This window comes from Haliotis rufescens, unplaced genomic scaffold (assembly GCF_023055435.1).
Source record: "Haliotis rufescens isolate VD_foot unplaced genomic scaffold, xgHalRufe1.0.p SCAF_22, whole genome shotgun sequence".
NCBI classification, from domain to species: domain Eukaryota; kingdom Metazoa; phylum Mollusca; class Gastropoda; order Lepetellida; family Haliotidae; genus Haliotis; species Haliotis rufescens.
In genome coordinates, this window is record NW_025963913.1 from 2,173,321 (window position 1) to 2,192,900 (window position 19,580).

The 19,580-nt window shown below is 42.8% G+C and overlaps 1 protein-coding gene across 1 annotated transcript; it reads left to right on the top strand.

Moving 5' to 3' along the window:
- Window positions 1–3,665: 3,665 nt before the first annotated feature.
- LOC124122705 lies at window positions 3,666–5,356 on the top strand. Its single transcript, XM_046485816.2, has 4 exons — window positions 3,666–3,879; window positions 4,073–4,189; window positions 4,820–4,900; window positions 5,194–5,356. Exons 1-4 carry the CDS (start codon window positions 3,851–3,853, stop codon window positions 5,354–5,356), a joined length of 390 nt encoding a protein of 129 aa, XP_046341772.1. The 5' UTR covers window positions 3,666–3,850.
- Window positions 5,357–19,580: the final 14,224 nt, after the last annotated feature.

Consider the following 19,580-nt stretch of genomic DNA (forward strand, 5'->3'; position numbering starts at 1 on the left):
AAGCACAGAGGACTTCCGTGAGTTTCATATAGTCTTTTCTTTTTTCTAAACAAATAATATACCGAATTTGATTAAAACCCAGTACCCATTTATTGTGGGTCGTTGCTAACGTTGTAAGCCACAAGTAACATAGTCGACCTGAAGGTGTAAGTTGCACTCCCAATACATCATGCTTTAAGTGCGGTGTAAAGCATATGAAATGGTACACAATGCATGTGTGTTTATTCTTACAATTGGATGCTTTGAATAGCGTGTTAGCAGGACACGTGTTAATCTGCAGTCGTTTCACGTAGAATTGTCGAAGTATTAACTAGACAGATGCTATTTTTTCTAATATTAGTATTAATAAGTAACTGTAACAGCTGGTATTTTATTAATGTTAACGAAACACTTTTCTGCTCACTCCAGGTGTCGTCACAAAGTATCAAGATGATTTCATCAGACAAGCGTTAGACAGTTGACAGTCACCCCCAGTCCTGTCCCCAGTCCTGTTCAGCTTAAGGAATAATCTTCAGTCGCCGTTCTGTTGCCAGACATCCTCAGTCGTTCTACGGTTGCCAGATATCCTCATTAGCCCTACTCTGCTGCCAGCCTCCCAACCAGCCTCGGTTACCCTACTGTTACCCTAGAGAGCCTCAGACGCCCTACTGTTGCCAGCCAGCATCAGGCGCCCTACACTGTTTCCAGCCAACAAGCCCGAGTCGCCCTACTGTTGCCAGCCAACCAGCCCGAGTCGCCCTACTGTTGCCAGCCAACCAGCCCGAGTCGCCCTACTGTTGCCAGCCAACCAGCCCGAGTCGCCCTACTGTTGCCAGCCAACCAGCCCGAGTCGCCCTACTCTGTTGCCGGCCAACCAGCTCGAGTCGCCCTACTGTTGCCAGCCAACCAGCCCGAGTCGCCCTACTGTTGCCAGCCAACCAGCCCGAGTCGCCCTACTGTTGCCAGCCAACCAGCTCGAGTCGCCCTACTGTTGCCAGCCAACCAGCCTGAGTCGCCCTACTCTGTTGCCAGCCAACCAGCTCGAGTCGCCCTACTGTTGCCAGCCAACCAGCCTGAGTCGCCCTACTCTGTTGCCAGCCAACCAGCCTGAGTCGCCCTACTGTTGCCAGCCAACCAGCCCGAGTCGCCCTACTGTTGCCAGCCAACCAGCTCGAGTCGCCCTACTGTTGCCAGCCAACCAGCCCGAGTCGCCCTACTCTGTTGCCAGCCAACCAGCCCGAGTCGCCCTACTGTTGCCAGCCAACCAGCCCGAGTCGCCCTACTGTTGCCAGCCAACCAGCCCGAGTCGCCCTACTGTTGCCAGCCAACCAGCCTGAGTCGCCCTACTCTGTTGCCAGCCAACCAGCCCGAGTCGCCCTACTCTGTTGCCAGCCAACCAGCCCGAGTCGCCCTACTGTTGCCAGCCAACCAGCCCGAGTCGCCCTACTGTTGCCAGCCAACCAGCCCGAGTCGCCCTACTGTTGCCAGCCAACCAGCCCGAGTCGCCCTACTGTTGCCAGCCAACCAGCTCGAGTCGCCCTACTGTTGCCAGCCAACCAGCCTGAGTCGCCCTACTCTGTTGCCAGCCAACCAGCCCGAGTCGCCCTACTGTTGCCAGCCAACCAGCCCGAGTCGCCCTACTGTTGCCAGCCAACCAGCCCGAGTCGCCCTACTGTTGCCAGCCAACCAGCCCGAGTCGCCCTACTGTTGCCAGCCAACCAGCCCGAGTCGCCCTACTGTTGCCAGCCAACCAGCCCGAGTCGCCCTACTGTTGCCAGCCAACCAGCCCGAGTCGCCCTACTGTTGCCAGCCAACCAGCCCGAGTCGCCCTACTGTTGCCAGCCAACCAGCCCGAGTCGCCCTACTGTTGCCAGCCAACCAGCCCGAGTCGCCCTACTCTGTTGCCAGCCAACCAGCCCGAGTCGCCCTACTGTTGCCAGCCAACCAGCCCGAGTCGCCCTACTGTTGCCAGCCAACCAGCCCGAGTCGCCCTACTGTTGCCAGCCAACCAGCCCGAGTCGCCCTACTGTTGCCAGCCAACCAGCCCGAGTCGCCCTACTCTGTTGCCAGCCAACCAGCCCGAGTCGCCCTACTGTTGCCAGCCAACCAGCCCGAGTCGCCCTACTGTTGCCAGCCAACCAGCCCGAGTCGCCCTACTGTTGCCAGCCAACCAGCCCGAGTCGCCCTACTGTTGCCAGCCAACCAGCCAGCCAGCCTCAGCAACCATGTCAACTAGGCGTTTCTCCGCTACATACGGTAAGTAGAACTTCATTTAATTTTAGTTCAAGATGTAAATGACATTATTTCTATGTATATCTTTGTAAAACAAGTGTCGATAGTAACCGTTCGTCCATTATCGAAACTATTTTGCAACTCAAATGGAATTATCTACGTTTTAAAAAGCCACTGAATTATTCTGTTCAACAAAATACTCTTTCTTCTTCAGGTTTGGTACAGTCAATGTTACCTTCCCTAACACCTGCCAATTACATCGCTTCATGTGCAGGAATTACACTTGATTTCTATACCCATGTTCCGACTAAGGGCAGCCTACAGAGGTTATTTTTCTGTTGGAATGTTTGAACCAAATTGACATGTACATGTTTATTGCTTCCTATAATGTACCAGATAACGAAGGTATCTCAGCACTGTATTTTGGCCGTATGAATATATCTTCGTGTTTAATTCAGTTTCACCTCAACATGTTGGTGCCTCAGTTTACAACGTAAACGTTCTATCCACACAGCAATACCTTGAAATCAATAGTTTACTGTTAATAGCAGCTACTGTACTCGTGCTCGTCTTATGTCACTACTGCCAACTGGGGCAACGCACATTTCTTATGCCACTATTGCTCACTGACCAGATACATCGCCCATAAGCGTTACATAGTCATGATTTTCTGGACGATCGTCCACTTACAACACCTGGATGGTCATGTGTACTTCCTGATGACTCGGCGGCTTTAAGGTGTTGAGGGGTGTTTTATGTTTCATGGCTCGTTCTCCTACCTGAAACACCCGCCAACACCTTCTAGTTGAACGGCGACTCGGTTGTATTCACAAGCATCTTCTCGGGTAGTGGTATTTAGTTAGCGTTTAGACCGCCTCCGTAGTCTAATGGTAGAGCGTCCCCCCGGAAAACGGAAGGTCCGGGGTTCGATCCCCGGCCGCGTCATACCAATAGACATTAACAGATGGTACTTGTTGTTACCCTGTCTGGCGCTCGGCATTAAGGGGCTAAAACAAGTACTGGTCGGCTCACAGTCAGTATACTGTGTCTGAGTGGGGTATTCATGTTAAACTGCGGCATGGTATCTCAGTGTGCTAGCACTAAAAATCGGCATTAGTCCGGACTAGTACAAGCAGCCACACACACACATACACATGCATGCACGTCGCTATATAAGTGCAATAATCTTGGACGCGACGTAAACCCCATTTCACCTCACCTCACCTAGTTAGCGTCTTTAGACAGTGACGTTTTCGAAGGATTATAAAGCAGAAAGGTTGTACGTACTTTAAAATGAGTAGCTCTTATCACACGAGTATTTCTTGTATAGTATTATTTACCCTTGGCTATGGAATCAATTTATTTCAAATAGTATTCTTGACACTTGAAATTAAAGATGGAGTACATTCCTAACCATGTTCGATGCTATTGGCATTATGAGGGGTAGCGTCGTTTGCCCGTCTGTGAATGACGTCATGATGTGCTATATGAGCAATACTACCCCAGTGGACCTACTGCTGGATACATTGTATGTCTGAACTGGAGGACGGTCCCTGACTGATGCCATCGCCCCTGATCACACCACATACCACGTGATCTCACCACATACCACGTGATCTCAAGTCAACCACAAAGAGGGATGCATCTTCAGCACAACAAATTCACAGGGTGAGTTTCAAACTATATACTTTATTTGATGTTTGAAAGGCATGAATCTTAATTATATCTTAAACTTATTCGTAGATACAGGGCATGCCATCTGTATTTTCTTTTCCAGAACATTCCTCTGGTCTACGCTATTCTAAATGAATGTTCCTGGTGTATAGGAAATTAGATCTCATCACAATGTCTTCATGTACAGGTCGCATTACCACAGCCCGATGCCACTGCCATTTGTTTGCATCAGATACCACGTGATAGGTACACAGATTCCAAGTCCATTAAGATGGATGTATTTTCAACACAACAAATTCGTAAGGTGAGTTTCAAATTATATACTTTATTTTCTTATGAGATATCAACATTATGAACAGCCTTTTGAAGGACGTTAATAGGATGTACAAGCTTTACAAATATTTACCCGTATTCGAATAATGACTCCCTGAATACAATCAGACCTCAGCCATGTCGAACAAGTTTATTTATGAAAAGGGGTGTTAATTTTTGGTTTTTCTTGGATATTCTCACAATTCTCGATTATATCAACCTTTTCTCACAGTGTCGATTGTCATATCTCGCCCACTTTTGGATGCGATCCTTCGGCCATCGCGCTTATCGACTTTGCCCAGCTTATTGGAAACAACTAACTGGATACTTCCCTGTAAACAATAACGTCGTCCAATTTACGACGTCATGTTGCGAGGGCATGTTCGAATCTCCAGAAATGACGTCATGATAGAACAATGATTTATTGTGAAATAAATCACGCTTCGTTCTTCATTGTTCTTTGCGATATATCGTGCAGCTATCTTATTTTTGATGTTTGAATATTATGCATCTTAATTGTATCTCTGTAGGCTATTCGAAGAAAAAAGACATCTTACCTGTAGTTTCTATTCCATTCCATTCCATATGACTCAACATCTAATCAGAATTTGTATGTGAACAGGTCCCATTACCGCAGCTGTAACCTTCTCGTGACTCCCACACCTGACTCTCCTGTCAACTACACAAATGCTTATGGACAATGGTGAGTATCTGAATGCTGAATTATGCAAACAATGAATCGATACAATTATCTGTAGAATATACAAGATTCTGTTGAAAATGGGAAAAGAACATCACTAACTTGAGACAACATTTGTCAAAAACGTATATAGGCATAGCAGGATAGTATAACACACAAATTATTCTTCACCTTTATACTGTCTTGCTCAAAAAATGTGCGTAATGTCCCCATGTATATAACAGAAACGTGACTGTATACAAGTATGTTCAAACAGCCATCCTCTGAATTAATATCAAGCAAACTTTGTCCAACAGGCTTTCCCTCCAAGTCTCAAGGTCAAGCTTCCTACCTCCGTATATGTATACGAACCCTCAACGACCAGATTGGACTTGTCGTAATGGACTTCTTACTCCGCGATGTATCGGAACTCAAGGACTGGATTGGACTAGTCTGGATCCCCTTCCTTACTCCGCGTAATCTCAAGAACTAGCCCGTGAAGATACGGAGTAAAATAGGTCTTCAGCAACCCATGCTTGCCTTATAAGGCGGCTATGCTTGCGATAAGAGGCGAGTAACGGGTGGTCAGGCTCGCTGACTTGGTTGCTCATTATGTCAATCACTGGATTTTCTGGTCCAGACTCGATTATTTACAGACCGTCGTCATATTCACCCTGTATATTCATCCGTCCGGAGCGACCCAAGACTGTAGAAAGGGATTGATTATTTAGAAAACTGTTTGCTCTCGTGCATCACAGATGCTGATATTGAAGATTTTGTTTTTGTGATTATGGGTGATATGGATGCTAGAACAGGCAACTTAAAGGATTATATTTTACAGGATGGCAACAAATACATTCCTTCACTGGAAGATTTGAATTATAAAACTGACAGTTTTAGCATATCTAGAAAGTGGACAGATGATCATGTAAACTCCTATGGTTGTGATTAAATGGATTTATGCTGTTCTCTCGATATACATATGATGAATGGGAGAACAAAATCAGATCCCCGCGGGGATTTTACATGCTTTGCTGGTGGGGGTGCCAGCATGGTTGATTATTGTTTATGTTCATCTGAATTATTTAGTACTAATTATGATTTCATTGTAGCCACAAGATGAGTCAGATCATTTTCCCATTGTGTTTAAGTTTGCTGTTACAGATACAGAGAATGTTATCAGTAACATGAATGCTGATAATGCAGAATCTATTTGTAGATACTGATGGTGTGCTGGTAAGGCTGAAGTGTTTTCTGAGTTACTTCGGGACTCGCTATCATCATATGGTTTTGATGATTTCATGGGTGATATTTCTAGCGGTGTTGATTGTGCAGTAACAAAATTGACATCATTGATCATTACTTGTGCTTCTGTCAGTGATATGAAGGTAATTACAAGCTCAAACATATGTACATTTTCAGGAGCAAGATGGCATGATAGCGAATGTAAAGAGCTGAAACATGAGAAATATCGTATTCTTAATATGTTTAGAATAACTGGTGATCTGAACTATTTACAACAGTTTAGACAGTTAAGAAATGCGTATCGAAATATGTGTAGACAAAAGAAATTGATTTTTGAAGAGCGATTACTTGAGGATTTAATGTCTCATACTTGTAGTCCTAAGATCTTCTGGAACCAAGTGAAGGGACTTGTATAAAAAAAAACAGTAATGCAACTCAGTTTATAGCTCCATCTGAAAGGGTCTCCTACTTTAAAAATATTTTGAATATAACTGATTATGATGTTGATCATGATAATCTTGCTTCCGCTGAGAGTTTTGTTTATGAACACGAGGAATCTAACTGTTTTGTCTGCAATGATGAAGAATTAAATGATATTTTGAATTGTGAAATCACTGAACCAGAAATTTTACATGCTATTAATCATTTGAAAGATGGTAAGGCGGCTGGTCCCGATGGAGTTCTACAAGAAATGATAAAGTGTTGCAAGGGTAGTCTTCTTCCTTATCTAGTTATATTATATATCGCTATTTTGCAGAGTGGTAATTTTCCTGAGGATTGGGCTCGAGGTTTACTTACTCCCCTTCATAAGAAAGGCAGCAAATTTGATGTTAACAATTATAGGGGTATTACACTTAGTGATGTATTGGGTAAAATATTTACTTTTATTCTTAATAAACGGCTTACTATGTTTTGTGACATTTACGATAAGATACCAGAGTCTCAGGCAGGTTTTAGGGCTGGATACAGCACCATTGATAATATATTTGTGTTGCAAAGTCTAATACAGAAATACTTATCTAAAGCTAATGGCAGATTGTACTGTTTATTTGTTGATTTTAGAAAAGCCTTTGATTGTGTAAATAGAAAATTGTTGTGGTATGTCATGTTAAATAAGGGTATACATGGAATAATATTCTATGTCATTAAAGATATGTATTTAAAAGTGAAATCGGCTGTAAAGTTATCAAATAGCACAGCAACTTGCTACTTTGAAACGCTAAGTGGTGTACGCCAAGGCTGCACCCTTAGCCCAATATTATTCTCTTTGCTTATTGTTGAATTAGAATCAATGTTGCAGGCCTCCGGCGAGAGGGGAATATTTGTGAGTCAAGAATCTCTAGACATTTTGTTGTTATTATATGCCGATGATTTGTGCATAATTGATGATACTGTAGATGGTCTCCAACGAAAACTTAATATCCTTAAATCTTTCTGTACTAAATGGGGTTTAGAAGTTAACCTTAGTAAGGCTGAAATTATAGTTTTCAGAAATGGTGGAAAACTTAGGAGTACTGAGAAATTGAGGTTTGGAGATGTTAATGTTAATATATCTACCTATTATAATTATCTGGGTTTGTTATTTTCAAATCGGCTGTGTTGGACGACTAGTATCAACTCTCTTGTTCAGAAGGCAAATAAGGCTCTGTTCGTTGTTAAGAAATTACATCATTGTTTGAAGACATACCCGTACATATACTTTTTTAAATATTTGACAGTCAAATTAAGCCTGTATTATTATACACTTCAGAAATGTGGGGCTATTCAAAAATTGCAGCATTTGAAAAATTTCAGATTAAATTCTGTAAATTTACTATTGGAATTGGAAGTCATGTTACAAATGTTGCTGCCCTTAGCGAATACCCTAAGTATTTACCTATTTATTACTCTTCCAATCCAATGGTATTAGGATGGACAGTATTACATAACGCCATTACCACGTCATAACTGCTAGGAAAATAATCATTGGATTCTGAAACATGTTTATATGACATTTTCTTTCGGTCTGTCAGGAGGGTGGCTATATACAGGCGTAGTTGAGCCATGCTACCCTGGATATGTTCAGCCAAGTGACATTCTAAATATTTATTAAGCATATTTAAAAATTAAAGCAAACGTAAATATTTGAATTTCACTAATTGTTTTGAATTTCAAAGTTCAGTTTTTTGTTGCTGTGGGTCAACGTTGGGTTCCGCCATGTTAGTGGTGTTTACAAATCAGGAGAATGGATATATACAGATGTGGTTGAGCCATGCTGCTCTGGATGTATTCATTTGACCACCTTCCTAACAAGCCTAGGGGTTCTCCATAGTATCGGTACACACTGGGATACCTAGCCTTAGCCAACTTTATAGACAAGCGGTCCTTTACAGATCCGGGTCATATTCTATCGGTGTCAGTGTAAATACCAATACAAGTGATACTAATATTGATTATAGTGATGATTGTATTTCATATATTATAGCAATTCACACATGTTTTGTGTATTCACAGTGTACTTTACAATATTACGTTTAGCCTCACAAAATCGTGAGGTTGTAGGGTTGCCTAGTGGTTAAAGTGTTTTCTCCTCCAAGCCTAAGAGACCCGTGAAGATTCCGGGGTAGAATAGGTCTTCAGCAACCCATACTTGCCGTAAAAGGCGACTATGCTTGTCGTAATAGGCGACTATGGTTGTCTATAGAGGCGACTAACGGGATCGGGTGGTCAGGCTCGCTGACTTGGTTGATACATGTCATCGATCCCAATTGCGTGGATCGATGCTGATGATAATAATCACTGGATTGTCTGGTCCAAACTCGATTTTTTACAGACCGCCGTCGTATAGCTGGAATATTGCTGAGTGCGGCGTTTAACAACAAACCAACCAACTATGCTTGTCTATAGAGGCGACTAACGGGTTCGGGCGGTCAGGCTCGCTGACTTGGTTGATGCATGTCATCGATCCCAATTGCGTGGATCGATGTTCAGGATGTCAATCACTGGATTGGCTGGTCCAGACTCGATAATTTACAGACCGCTGAGTGTGGCGTTAAACAACAAACCAACCAAGCCTAAGACCACGGTTCGATCCCCACATTCATGACGTCCTCCATGGTGTTCCGATGGATTTATATTCTGCTAAAAGCGGCCTTACCCCCTCAGATGTATATTTTCTGTACAGTGCCTCCATCTCAACTTGATTATTGTATACTCACCCTGTTAATACAAACCTGATTGAGAGCAACGTTTAAGAAAACACGACTGTGAAAATATGTGTATTCATTGTCCTTGTTCATACTTATTGGAAAATATTTTTAATAAACAATTTAAATGAACAATATTGTGTTATGTTGTCACTTTAACAAGGGCAATTAGGAATATTGGTTTGAGGCACCGCAATTGGCTGATGCGTCCATTAGCCGTGTCAGGATGTGATCGTGGGTTCGAGTCCCTGATTAACCCTGGTGACGATTTATGGTTTGTCGACACCATTCTATCGTAGCACTGCAAGGATACAGTGCGGTAATATGATCGATACAAGTCTAGTTAACACGGTCCTCAGCCATATTTGCAGCAACTAATCAAGCAAGTTAATCATTACATAGGCCCTTCCTCCATATGATGGCAAAAGTTCTCAACACAGAAACAAAATATTTCTTCATGCTTTCATTCTAAAAGGTTCAATGAGAGTGTAAAGTAAAATCAGAGTACCTCACGTACATACTACCTTTAGCCAGTGGTAAATCTGATTTGAGGTCTGCTAAACTAGCTACATGTATACAACACATACTACTCCACTTGGACACATTGGGGCGTTGTTATAAATAGTTCTCAGAAGAAATGACGTAGTGCTGAATGTACTGTGGCCTACTGAAGGTGCAATGGACATGTTTCTTAGTTAAGTTGAGCTCTACTTTAATCAAGGTTGCAGGTTTACGACAGCATCTTTGCTCAATTTGAAAAATGACGGGTCCGAGGCATTTAAGGCTTTAGTGAAATCCCCCATGGGCACCGATTGTGCTCCCCAACTGGCTGATCTGTTTCTTTATGCACGCGACTCAGAATTTCTGCTCTGATTAGCAAAATCAAAACCATGGAAAGAAGTTTAACTGAGCATAGGTATATCGTAGGTATATGAATTACCCACCTCAGCTAGAAATAAAAGATACCATTGAAATCGCCTCATCTGATTCATTTATAGATCAATGCATAAAAGAAGCAGAGTGACAATACAATATCCACAAGGCTGAATGGCAAGAAGGATTCCTGTGCCCACATTTCAAAACTTTTGAGGAAAAAATGAGCATACTCTTCCAGAAAGTGTCACACGACTCTTGCTCAGTAAAGCTTTCCCCATGTTTGTCGTAAGAGGCGACTAACGGGATCGGGTGGTCAGGCTCGCTGACTTGGTTGATGCATGTCATCGATCCCAATTGCGATCGATAGATCGATGTTCATGATATCAGTCACTGGATTGTCTGGTCCAGACTCGATTATTTACTGACCACCGTCACATAGCTTGAATATTGCTGAGTGCGGCGTTAAACAACAAACAAACAAAAGTAAAACTTTCAAATGTTTTATGGTGGACATCTATGGGACATTTACAAATTCTCGGCAAAAGTGACAAATTGATGTCTGATAAAATTCCATTGTTTGGCTTGTATCATATGTTCCCGTATTTTATCAAGTAAACACACGACTTGCCTTTGCATGTGTTTGTTGATAAGTCCCCATGGTCCCGAGTACAGTTGCTGATGATCTGTTCCCCGTTTGTATAATGTATTGTTATATATAGTCTAGTTTAAGATAACAATCTGTGATACTCTAGGTGTTTTACTGCCCATTGTCGCCAGGTTTTGTATGAATTTATGAATGTATAACTTGTTTTCTTCTAATCATCATATGGCTGACAAATTGTCGATGTGACTATAAATATTAACTCACTCACATTACACGTGTACACGAAGCAATGTCTATGAGGCCACGGGCACATTCATTTACCTTTGTATATAATATATTGAGTCAATAATTAGACCTACCTGGCTCAACACTGGTTGTAACGAAAATGCATCACCTTCAGCAACAACCTGTGTTTGTGCACTAAGGGAGATAATCTTCAACTCGACACGGCAGTTCCTCCCTGACCAGGGCAACAGGCACCCGCATCCACCATAGAGACAGTGGCCATGAGGAGGAGTCTCCTTCTTCCCACGGGCTCCAGGCGGACAAACTTCATAGTAGGTGAACCGAGTCTAGAACACAGAGCGGTTAACATCATTGTGACCGTGTACATGTACAACTCAAGTATCTAGTGAGTGAGTATGGTTTTATTCCGCTTTTAGCAATATTCCAGCAATATCACGGCGGGGGACACCAGAAATGGGCTTCACACATTGTACCCATGTCGGGAATCGAACCCGGGTCTTCGGCGTGACGAACGAACGCTTTAACCACTAGGCTACCCGACCGCCCCTCAAGTAACTAGCTCATAAGACTTGACTCTGTGATGCGTACCTGATTTGTGGTAAAGTGTTCCCCGTCAGGAGATATTTCTACACTGATGACGCCTGCTGGATACTGAGGATGTTTACAAACTATATGTTCTTTGGACAGACGTGTTCCATTCACTACGATGGTGTCAAATCTGCAGGAGAAGATGTTGTTCCCTGTCTCGGGGAAGTTGTTGCCCCAGATATGCACGTCTCTACCTCCAGTGTCAGGAACGGGTATAGGGATGATGTTCAGCACGTTGATGTATGGAAAACAGGCGGGGCCATAAAACGTCTCAGTGCATGTGTCACATGATTCGCCCGACCAGTTTTCACCAATGCAAAGGCACATACCTAATTAAATAATGTACGTTATTATACTATTAAACACAAGAAGGAAGGGCCTTAAAAAACTGAAGTACCGCTAGAACAAGTATATATATGCATAATTTTGTATTACACAAGACCCGTGAAGATCCGGGGTAGAATAGGTCTTCAGCAGCCCATGCTTACCGTAAAAGGCGACTATGCTTGTAAAAGGCGGCTAACGGGATCGGGAGGTCAGGCTCGCTGACTTGGTTGATGCATGTCATCGATCCCAATTGCGCGGATCGATGCTCATGATATTAATCACTGGATTGTTTGGTCCAGATTCGATTATTTACAGACCGCCGTCATATAGCTTTAATATTGCTGAGTGCGGCGTAAAACAACAAACCAACCAACCAACCAATTGTATTACACATAAGAAGTTAAGGGACACCCGATTTTGTAATATGATAATCTGTCAGGACTGGTGGGTATGGCGACCACATCTTTCCATTTACAGGAGTTCTTTAACTTATTTTGAGTAGTTTATACATTGTTTAGAGCCACAGTTGGCAATACTAACGGTATCATGGTGGTGAAAATATATATTAAAGGAATGTTGATAGAAACTCGCAAATTACACTTTCCTATTACGTTCCCTACATATATAGCAGTACATGACATTAAGGCTTTTGAATGATTACAGCAGTTAGGGAATCATTAGAAGCAATAACTAATTAAGTTTAGTGTCCTTTCGATGTCAATAAAAACTGTTTAAAACAATTCAGTTACAATTGAAGCGTATGTAAAAATCAACGTCAACTCATTTGTTTATAGTGAACACTATTGCAGTTAACGAAATACCATAAGTTGGACACAAATTTGTGTACAAATGCGTTACTTCTCAGCAGTATTTATTTCAAATTGAATTTCACAAATACGATAAGATCTTCAATATTATCATCCGCTGAAGGTATACATTTCATAATTTCAAAGAAGCACCTGGCACATTGAATTTAAGACATGTTTACAGGGCACTGTTCCGATCGATTGGTACCTGACCGGAGCAGCATCTGAGATGACCATTGACCTCAGCACTGGACGTATCCTGTGGGAGAGAGCTGTGGCCAATGTTCAACCATTGAACATCTCTGTCAGGGCTCCAAACTATATTGGACACTCGGAGGCTCAGTTGTCCCTGACAGTAAAGTTATCCTACAACGTCACATGTTTTGACACCGCGCGGAGTGCTTACTGTTCCAAAAGCCATACAAATCAAAGGACATGTCACTTTCTTCAGCGCTAATAGACAGTCATCAATTGTCTTCGTGGATGTCAAGTACGTGCATAGACGTTGCAACGTGTTATGTAATTGCTGAATGGAAAATTATGCCTTAAATTTTGCTTTGTAATATGGTCATCAGCATATCGAAACGATCAATTCTTACCGCCATATACTAACGTACATCAAAAGAGCCACCTCATAGAGGCATCTGTAACTAATCCTTTAAATTAAAGCGACTCTTGTTCGAATCTTGGTGCGTTCTATTGGGGATTGGGGTTTCAGTGGATCTGACACGCCACAATTCATTGTGCGGAGTTCCATCCCTTGTTCGACTCTTGGTGCGCTCTATTGGGGATTGGGGTTCCACCAAAGTAGTGATCTGTATCACTGGATCTGACACGCCACAATTCATTGTGCAGTGTTGCGTCCCTTGTTCGAATCTTGGTTCGTTCTATTGGGGATTGGGGTTCCACCAAAGTAGTGATCTGTATCACTGGATCTGACACGCCACAATTCATTGTGCAGAGTTGCGTCCCTTGTTCGAATCTTGGTTCGTTCTATTGGGGATTGGGGTTCCACCAAAGTAGTGATCTGTATCACTGGATCTGACACGCCACAATTCATTGTGCAGAGTTGCGTCCCTTGTTCGAATCTTGGTGCGTTCTATTGGGGATTGGGGTTCCACCAAAGTAGTGATCTGTATCACTGGATCTGACACGCCACAATTCATTGTGCAGAGTTGCGTCCCTTGTTCGAATCTTGGTTCGTTCTATTGGGGATTGGGGTTCCACCAAAGTAGTGATCTGTATCACTGGATCTGACACGCCACAATTCATTGTGCAGAGTTGCTTCCCTTGTTCGAATCTTGGTGCGTTCTGTTGGGGATTGGGGTTCATCCAAAGTAGTGATCTGTATCACTGGATCTGACACGCCACAATTCATTGTGCAGAGTTGCGTCCCTTGTTCGAATCTTGGTTCGTTCTATTGGGGATTGGGGTTCCACCAAAGTAGTGATCTGTATCACTGGATCTGACACGCCACAATTCATTGTGCAGAGTTGCTTCCCTTGTTCGAATCTTGGTGCGTTCTGTTGGGGATTGGGGTTCATCCAAAGTAGTGATCTGTATCACTGGATCTGACACGCCACAATTCATTGTGCAGAGTCGCGTCCCTTGTTCGAATCTTGGTGCGTTCTATTGGGGATTGGGGTTCATCCAAAGTAGTGATCTGTATCACTGGATCTGACACGCCACAATTCATTGTGCAGAGTTGCGTCCCTTGTTCGAATCTTGGTGCGTTCTATTGGGGATTGGGGTTCCACCAAAGTAGTGATCTGTATCACTGGATCTGACACGCCACAATTCATTGTGCAGAGTTGCGTCCCTTGTTCGAATCTTGGTTCGTTCTATTGGGGATTGGGGTTCCACCAAAGTAGTGATCTGTATCACTGGATCTGACACGCCACAATTCATTGTGCAGTGTTGCGTCCCTTGTTCGAATCTTGGTGCGCTCTATTGGGGATTGGGGTTCCACCAAAGTAGTGATCTGTATCACTGGATCTGACACGCCACAATTCATTGTGCAGAGTTGCGTCCCTTGTTCGAATCTTGGTGCGTTCTATTGGGGATTGGGGTTCATCCAAAGTAGTGATCTGTATCACTGGATCTGACACGCCACAATTCATTGTGCAGAGTTGCGTCCCTTGTTCGAATCTTGGTTCGCCATGCATCTGTTTTCTTGGTTTGTCCGACCCATAATCATGATCCTGGGTTTCTCCAAAGTAGAGTTAAACCCCTATTCACTCACTCACATGTCTGTTTTTAATTGTAACAGGATACGGAATAAAGATAAGACCAAGATTCTGCTTGTTTTAAACACTGTACTACCCAATAGCTGGGGACAGCGGACAGTTTGACGTTGTGAGTAATATAATGAGTACAGTAGAATTAACATCGGAAAATTATAGGAGATTCAGTCCGCCATGGACAATCAAAGGAAGAAAATGGATGCTTGCTCGTTACATGTGATGGTACCTCACACGATCACATAGATCAATAAAGATTCCTCCTTGCAAAGGATATTTTGCTAGTACCTCATGTAAATGTGCTTTTCGTTCACATTAATAAGGGGCTGTGCATATTCTATATATTATTTTTTTATCCAGCATCTGATATAAATGTCCGGTTTATTTAATATTTAATTATTGTAAACATAGGCGAAGTTCTGTGTCGCTAGTTATTGTGAGTTGAGGTGTTTTCTGTCGTTACAACTTATGTTTCAACCGCTAATGTTAACAGACTGCAGCAACTGCGAGCCATGCAATGGAGTGCTTAGCGAGTTGGTTGCACCATTTGATACTGTAACCAGCAATTGCAACTGGCGTAAATTGAAGACATGGGGTGTTAAATGGCGTCGAAGTGGGACGACCATGGCAGAGGAAGAGCAGCAACGATCGTGTTGTTTGACTGCAGTGTGTTGCTAAAGGCTCTACACTGAGCCACAGGTGTACATGTGGTTTTGCAACTTTTCAAGGGTTGCATATTCCTGTGGCCAGATTCAGGGATAAAACGAAGGCCGCCATTTCCCACCTCGGACAACTGTGTAGCTGCTGTGGCACTATCACAGCAGTTTGTATATGTTTGGTTTAACCACGGAGATGTTGCCATGTTGCCATGTTTCTTGCGAGGGAATGCTATTCAATTACCCGACAAAAAAACTATTAAAGGAAACTATTCCACTGATATCATGTGGATGCGTACTCGTGATTGACAGGAATGATGTTACCAAGTATACGGTGATTCACAGGCGGAGGAGGGAGGGGGGGGGGGGGGGTCATTTGAACGACGGCGTGACATTACAAATCGCAGGATAAAGAACTGTCAGCGCCTTTTATAGGACATCACATGGAGTGCAGAAAGCAGGTGAAACGACATTTTGTAATTGCTTGCTGTTTAATCCCGCATTCAGCAATATGACGGCGGTCTGTAAATAATCGAGTTTTGACCGGCAATCCTGCGATTGACATCTTGAACATCGATCTCAGCTTTTGGGATACGATGACATGTATCAACCAAGTCAGCGAGCCTGACCACTCGATTTATAGTCACCTCTTATGACAAGGTTACGGAAAACCAATTCTAACCCGAATCTTGATGGAGCTGAAACAACGTAAACCATAAATGAGGATAGGATACCACGAAACCATGAATTGTAAAGACATCGTTATGTTATATAACATTGTTATGAACCTCGAACCACGAACAATTGTGTTGCCTGTGTAGGTCGAGGGTAGGAAGGTCAAAATATTCGTTTTCATTTCATGGATAGCATTAAACATAGGGATTGCCTAAAAGTCGGGCCGGGCCGGGCCAAGACGGGCCAAAGTGTTATTGGCTAATTACTTCATTATCGGCGATCATATCTACATATTATTGATGCAACATACACACATGACACTACTGAACAATCACCAATCCAAAACGTGCAGCATAATTAATAAATTCTGCCTAGATATGCGCGTTTCGTTTTATTATTCTGCAATCCATTTTAAGTATTACCCGCTGGCCTGGCCCGGCCCGACTTTTCTTGGCCCGACTTTTAGGCAATCCCCTTGCCTTTACATATACTGAACCAAATTAAAAACTTCACAATCCTAAAATTTTAACATTTTGACCAGTTATCATTGTGGGCCCTTATTGTGTATTTAAACAGTAATGGCCACGTATTGTCTTCAGATAACAACCGTTTTTTGTGCAGGTGAATCGATCAAAATCATGTGCACAGCACTATAGTGGCAAAAGTGGTTTTCCACGTGCAACTGGTCACGTGGCCATAATACCGCACGTGTTTTCAGCCATACTTGTTAGCAGTCATTAATAAAAAAAAGAAAAACACACAAAAACAAAAGTCTTTACGGCCATTTGTCATGCCACGTCTTTCAAATGTGAAACGTGAACGTGCCACCGGCATGTTGAAGACGGGAACGTCCGTAGCTGGAGTCGCAAGGACGATGGGTTGTAGTCGACGGACTGTTTGTGATTTACAGACGCGTCTACAGCAAACGGGTACCACCGCTGATCGCCCTCGGCCAGGTCGACCACGTGTGACGTCACATGCAGAGGATCGTCAGATTGTCTTTACGTCGCCTCCGTAGCCGATTTTTGACGGCTACATCAACCAGAAATGAACTGTTTAGGGCTAGACTGAGTGCGCAAACTGTTCGAAACCGTCTGAGAACTGTTCACCGTCAAGCACGACGGCCATACTGCGGGCTGATTCTGACTCAATTACACAGACGTCAACGTCAATTGTGGGCACAGCGACACTTACGATGGACTCAGAGGAATTGGAATCAAGTCGTCTTCAGTGGAGAATCCCGATTTAATCTTCGATTTGCTGTTGGTAGGGCGAGGGTGTGGAGGCGACGTCATGAACGTTACGCCCAGTGTTGTGTGCAGGAAGTTGACAGATTTCGAGGCAGAAGTGTCATGGTGTGGGGTGCTTTCTGTGGCAATGCACGTTCCAGGCTTCTTGTCATCCGTGGCAACATCAACGCTGCTGCTTACCGGGACCATGTACTGGCACCAAAACTTCTGCCTTTTATGGCAAACCCGTGAATATTCCGAGGTAGAATAGGTCTTCAGCAACCCATGTTTGCCGTAAAAGGTGACTATGCTTGTCGTAAAAGGCGACTTACGGGATCGGGTGGTCAGGATCGCTGAATTGGTTGATGCATGTCATCGATCCCAATTGCGTGGATCGATGCTCATGACATTAATCACTGGATTGTCAGGTCCAGACTCGATTATTTATAGACCGCCGTCATATAGCTGGAATATTGCTGATTGCGGCGTTAAACAACAAACCAACCAACCAACCAACCTTTTATGACAGCACATGTACATGGACCCGGTTTGATCTTCCAGCACGACAATGCCAGACCCCACACAGCAATTTTGACAAGGAATTTCCTTCAGAATGCGGGAGTCAACGTCATGGACTGGCCGTCAAGGTCTCCCGACCTCAATCCCATCGAACACGTCTAGGATGCTCTTGGCAGAAGTCTGCGAACTCTCCAGAACCAACCACAGAATTTGCTAGATCTTGGCACCATTTTGCAGCAACAATGGCGTCGTCTTCCCAATCATGTGTTCACAAGCATCACAAGGTCCATGCGGAGGCGTTGTGTGGCAGTTTTCAACGCACATGGTGGCCATACACGCTACTGAACTTGTGTGCCATCAGATTCTCGTGCTTGGGACTTATGATTTAAACTGTTGATGTTATTACCGAATACTGTAGGTGCTTGGAACAAATTATGGTTACCACCGTTAATTAAAATCCTTCTTTGGATATTAATGATTAAACATTACCTTCTCTGATACATTTGTCCGTTGTATATCATATATGGGATTACTTTTAAAAACGTGAAGTTTTTAATTTGACTCAGTATATATGTAGGGGCATCATCTGAATATGACTATATATGCAAATGTTACGATACTATCTATCTTCACGAATTATTAAAAAATGGGCATAAAGCTCACGGAGACGAAGGATATAGATACAATACCACATTTGATTTTTTAGATGATAAAGTACATTTGATAATAAATTCAGTTATTGATATCTAAAAACCGATTTGCCATATTGATAAACATTTCATGATAAAACAAAATCAAATCTGTGATATCATATAACGATTAAATAGTAAAAAGGCGCCCTATATATTGTTCTTTGTGGACTGTATTAAGTAACGCATTTGCATCACGGCTATAGTGTTAATTGCTAGTCTGTTTTTCTGCACCATCATTTCTTGCATCTTATGAAAAACTGTTCAAAAAATGGCAACTTATAATTAACCAAGGCAATAATACTTACCCGACCTGCGTTTATTTATCTCTCTGTCATTATTATCGTTAACATGTGTCTACTTTTAAGTGTATATACTTATGCCATACATCGTACTGGTTAAAGAATGACACATCATCGTGAGATATATGTACTCCATACACATGAGCACAACGGTACTTTGATTCTATAGCACAGAAATTGTTTCCCCGAGTTAGTGTGTAAAGGTTCACCCCTTGTTTTCAGGCGTCTCATTCAGACAAATAAGTCATGATCAGGTGTGACAGTTATCACAATAAAAAGATTTTATACCTGGCGACTGACACTCTTGATGAGTCAGTGATTGAGACAACAGATCAATACACACGCTTCCTATTCAGCATGTACGTATGATTACATGGCTGTGTGTACGCATGGTATGTATGGCTGTATGTATGATTAAATGTATGTAAATTATGTATGAATGTAAATGTATGTAAGCCTAGATTACAAAATAAATGCTTTGGTCGTTTGAAGCCAGAAGGCAGAGGTATTCCCGGGA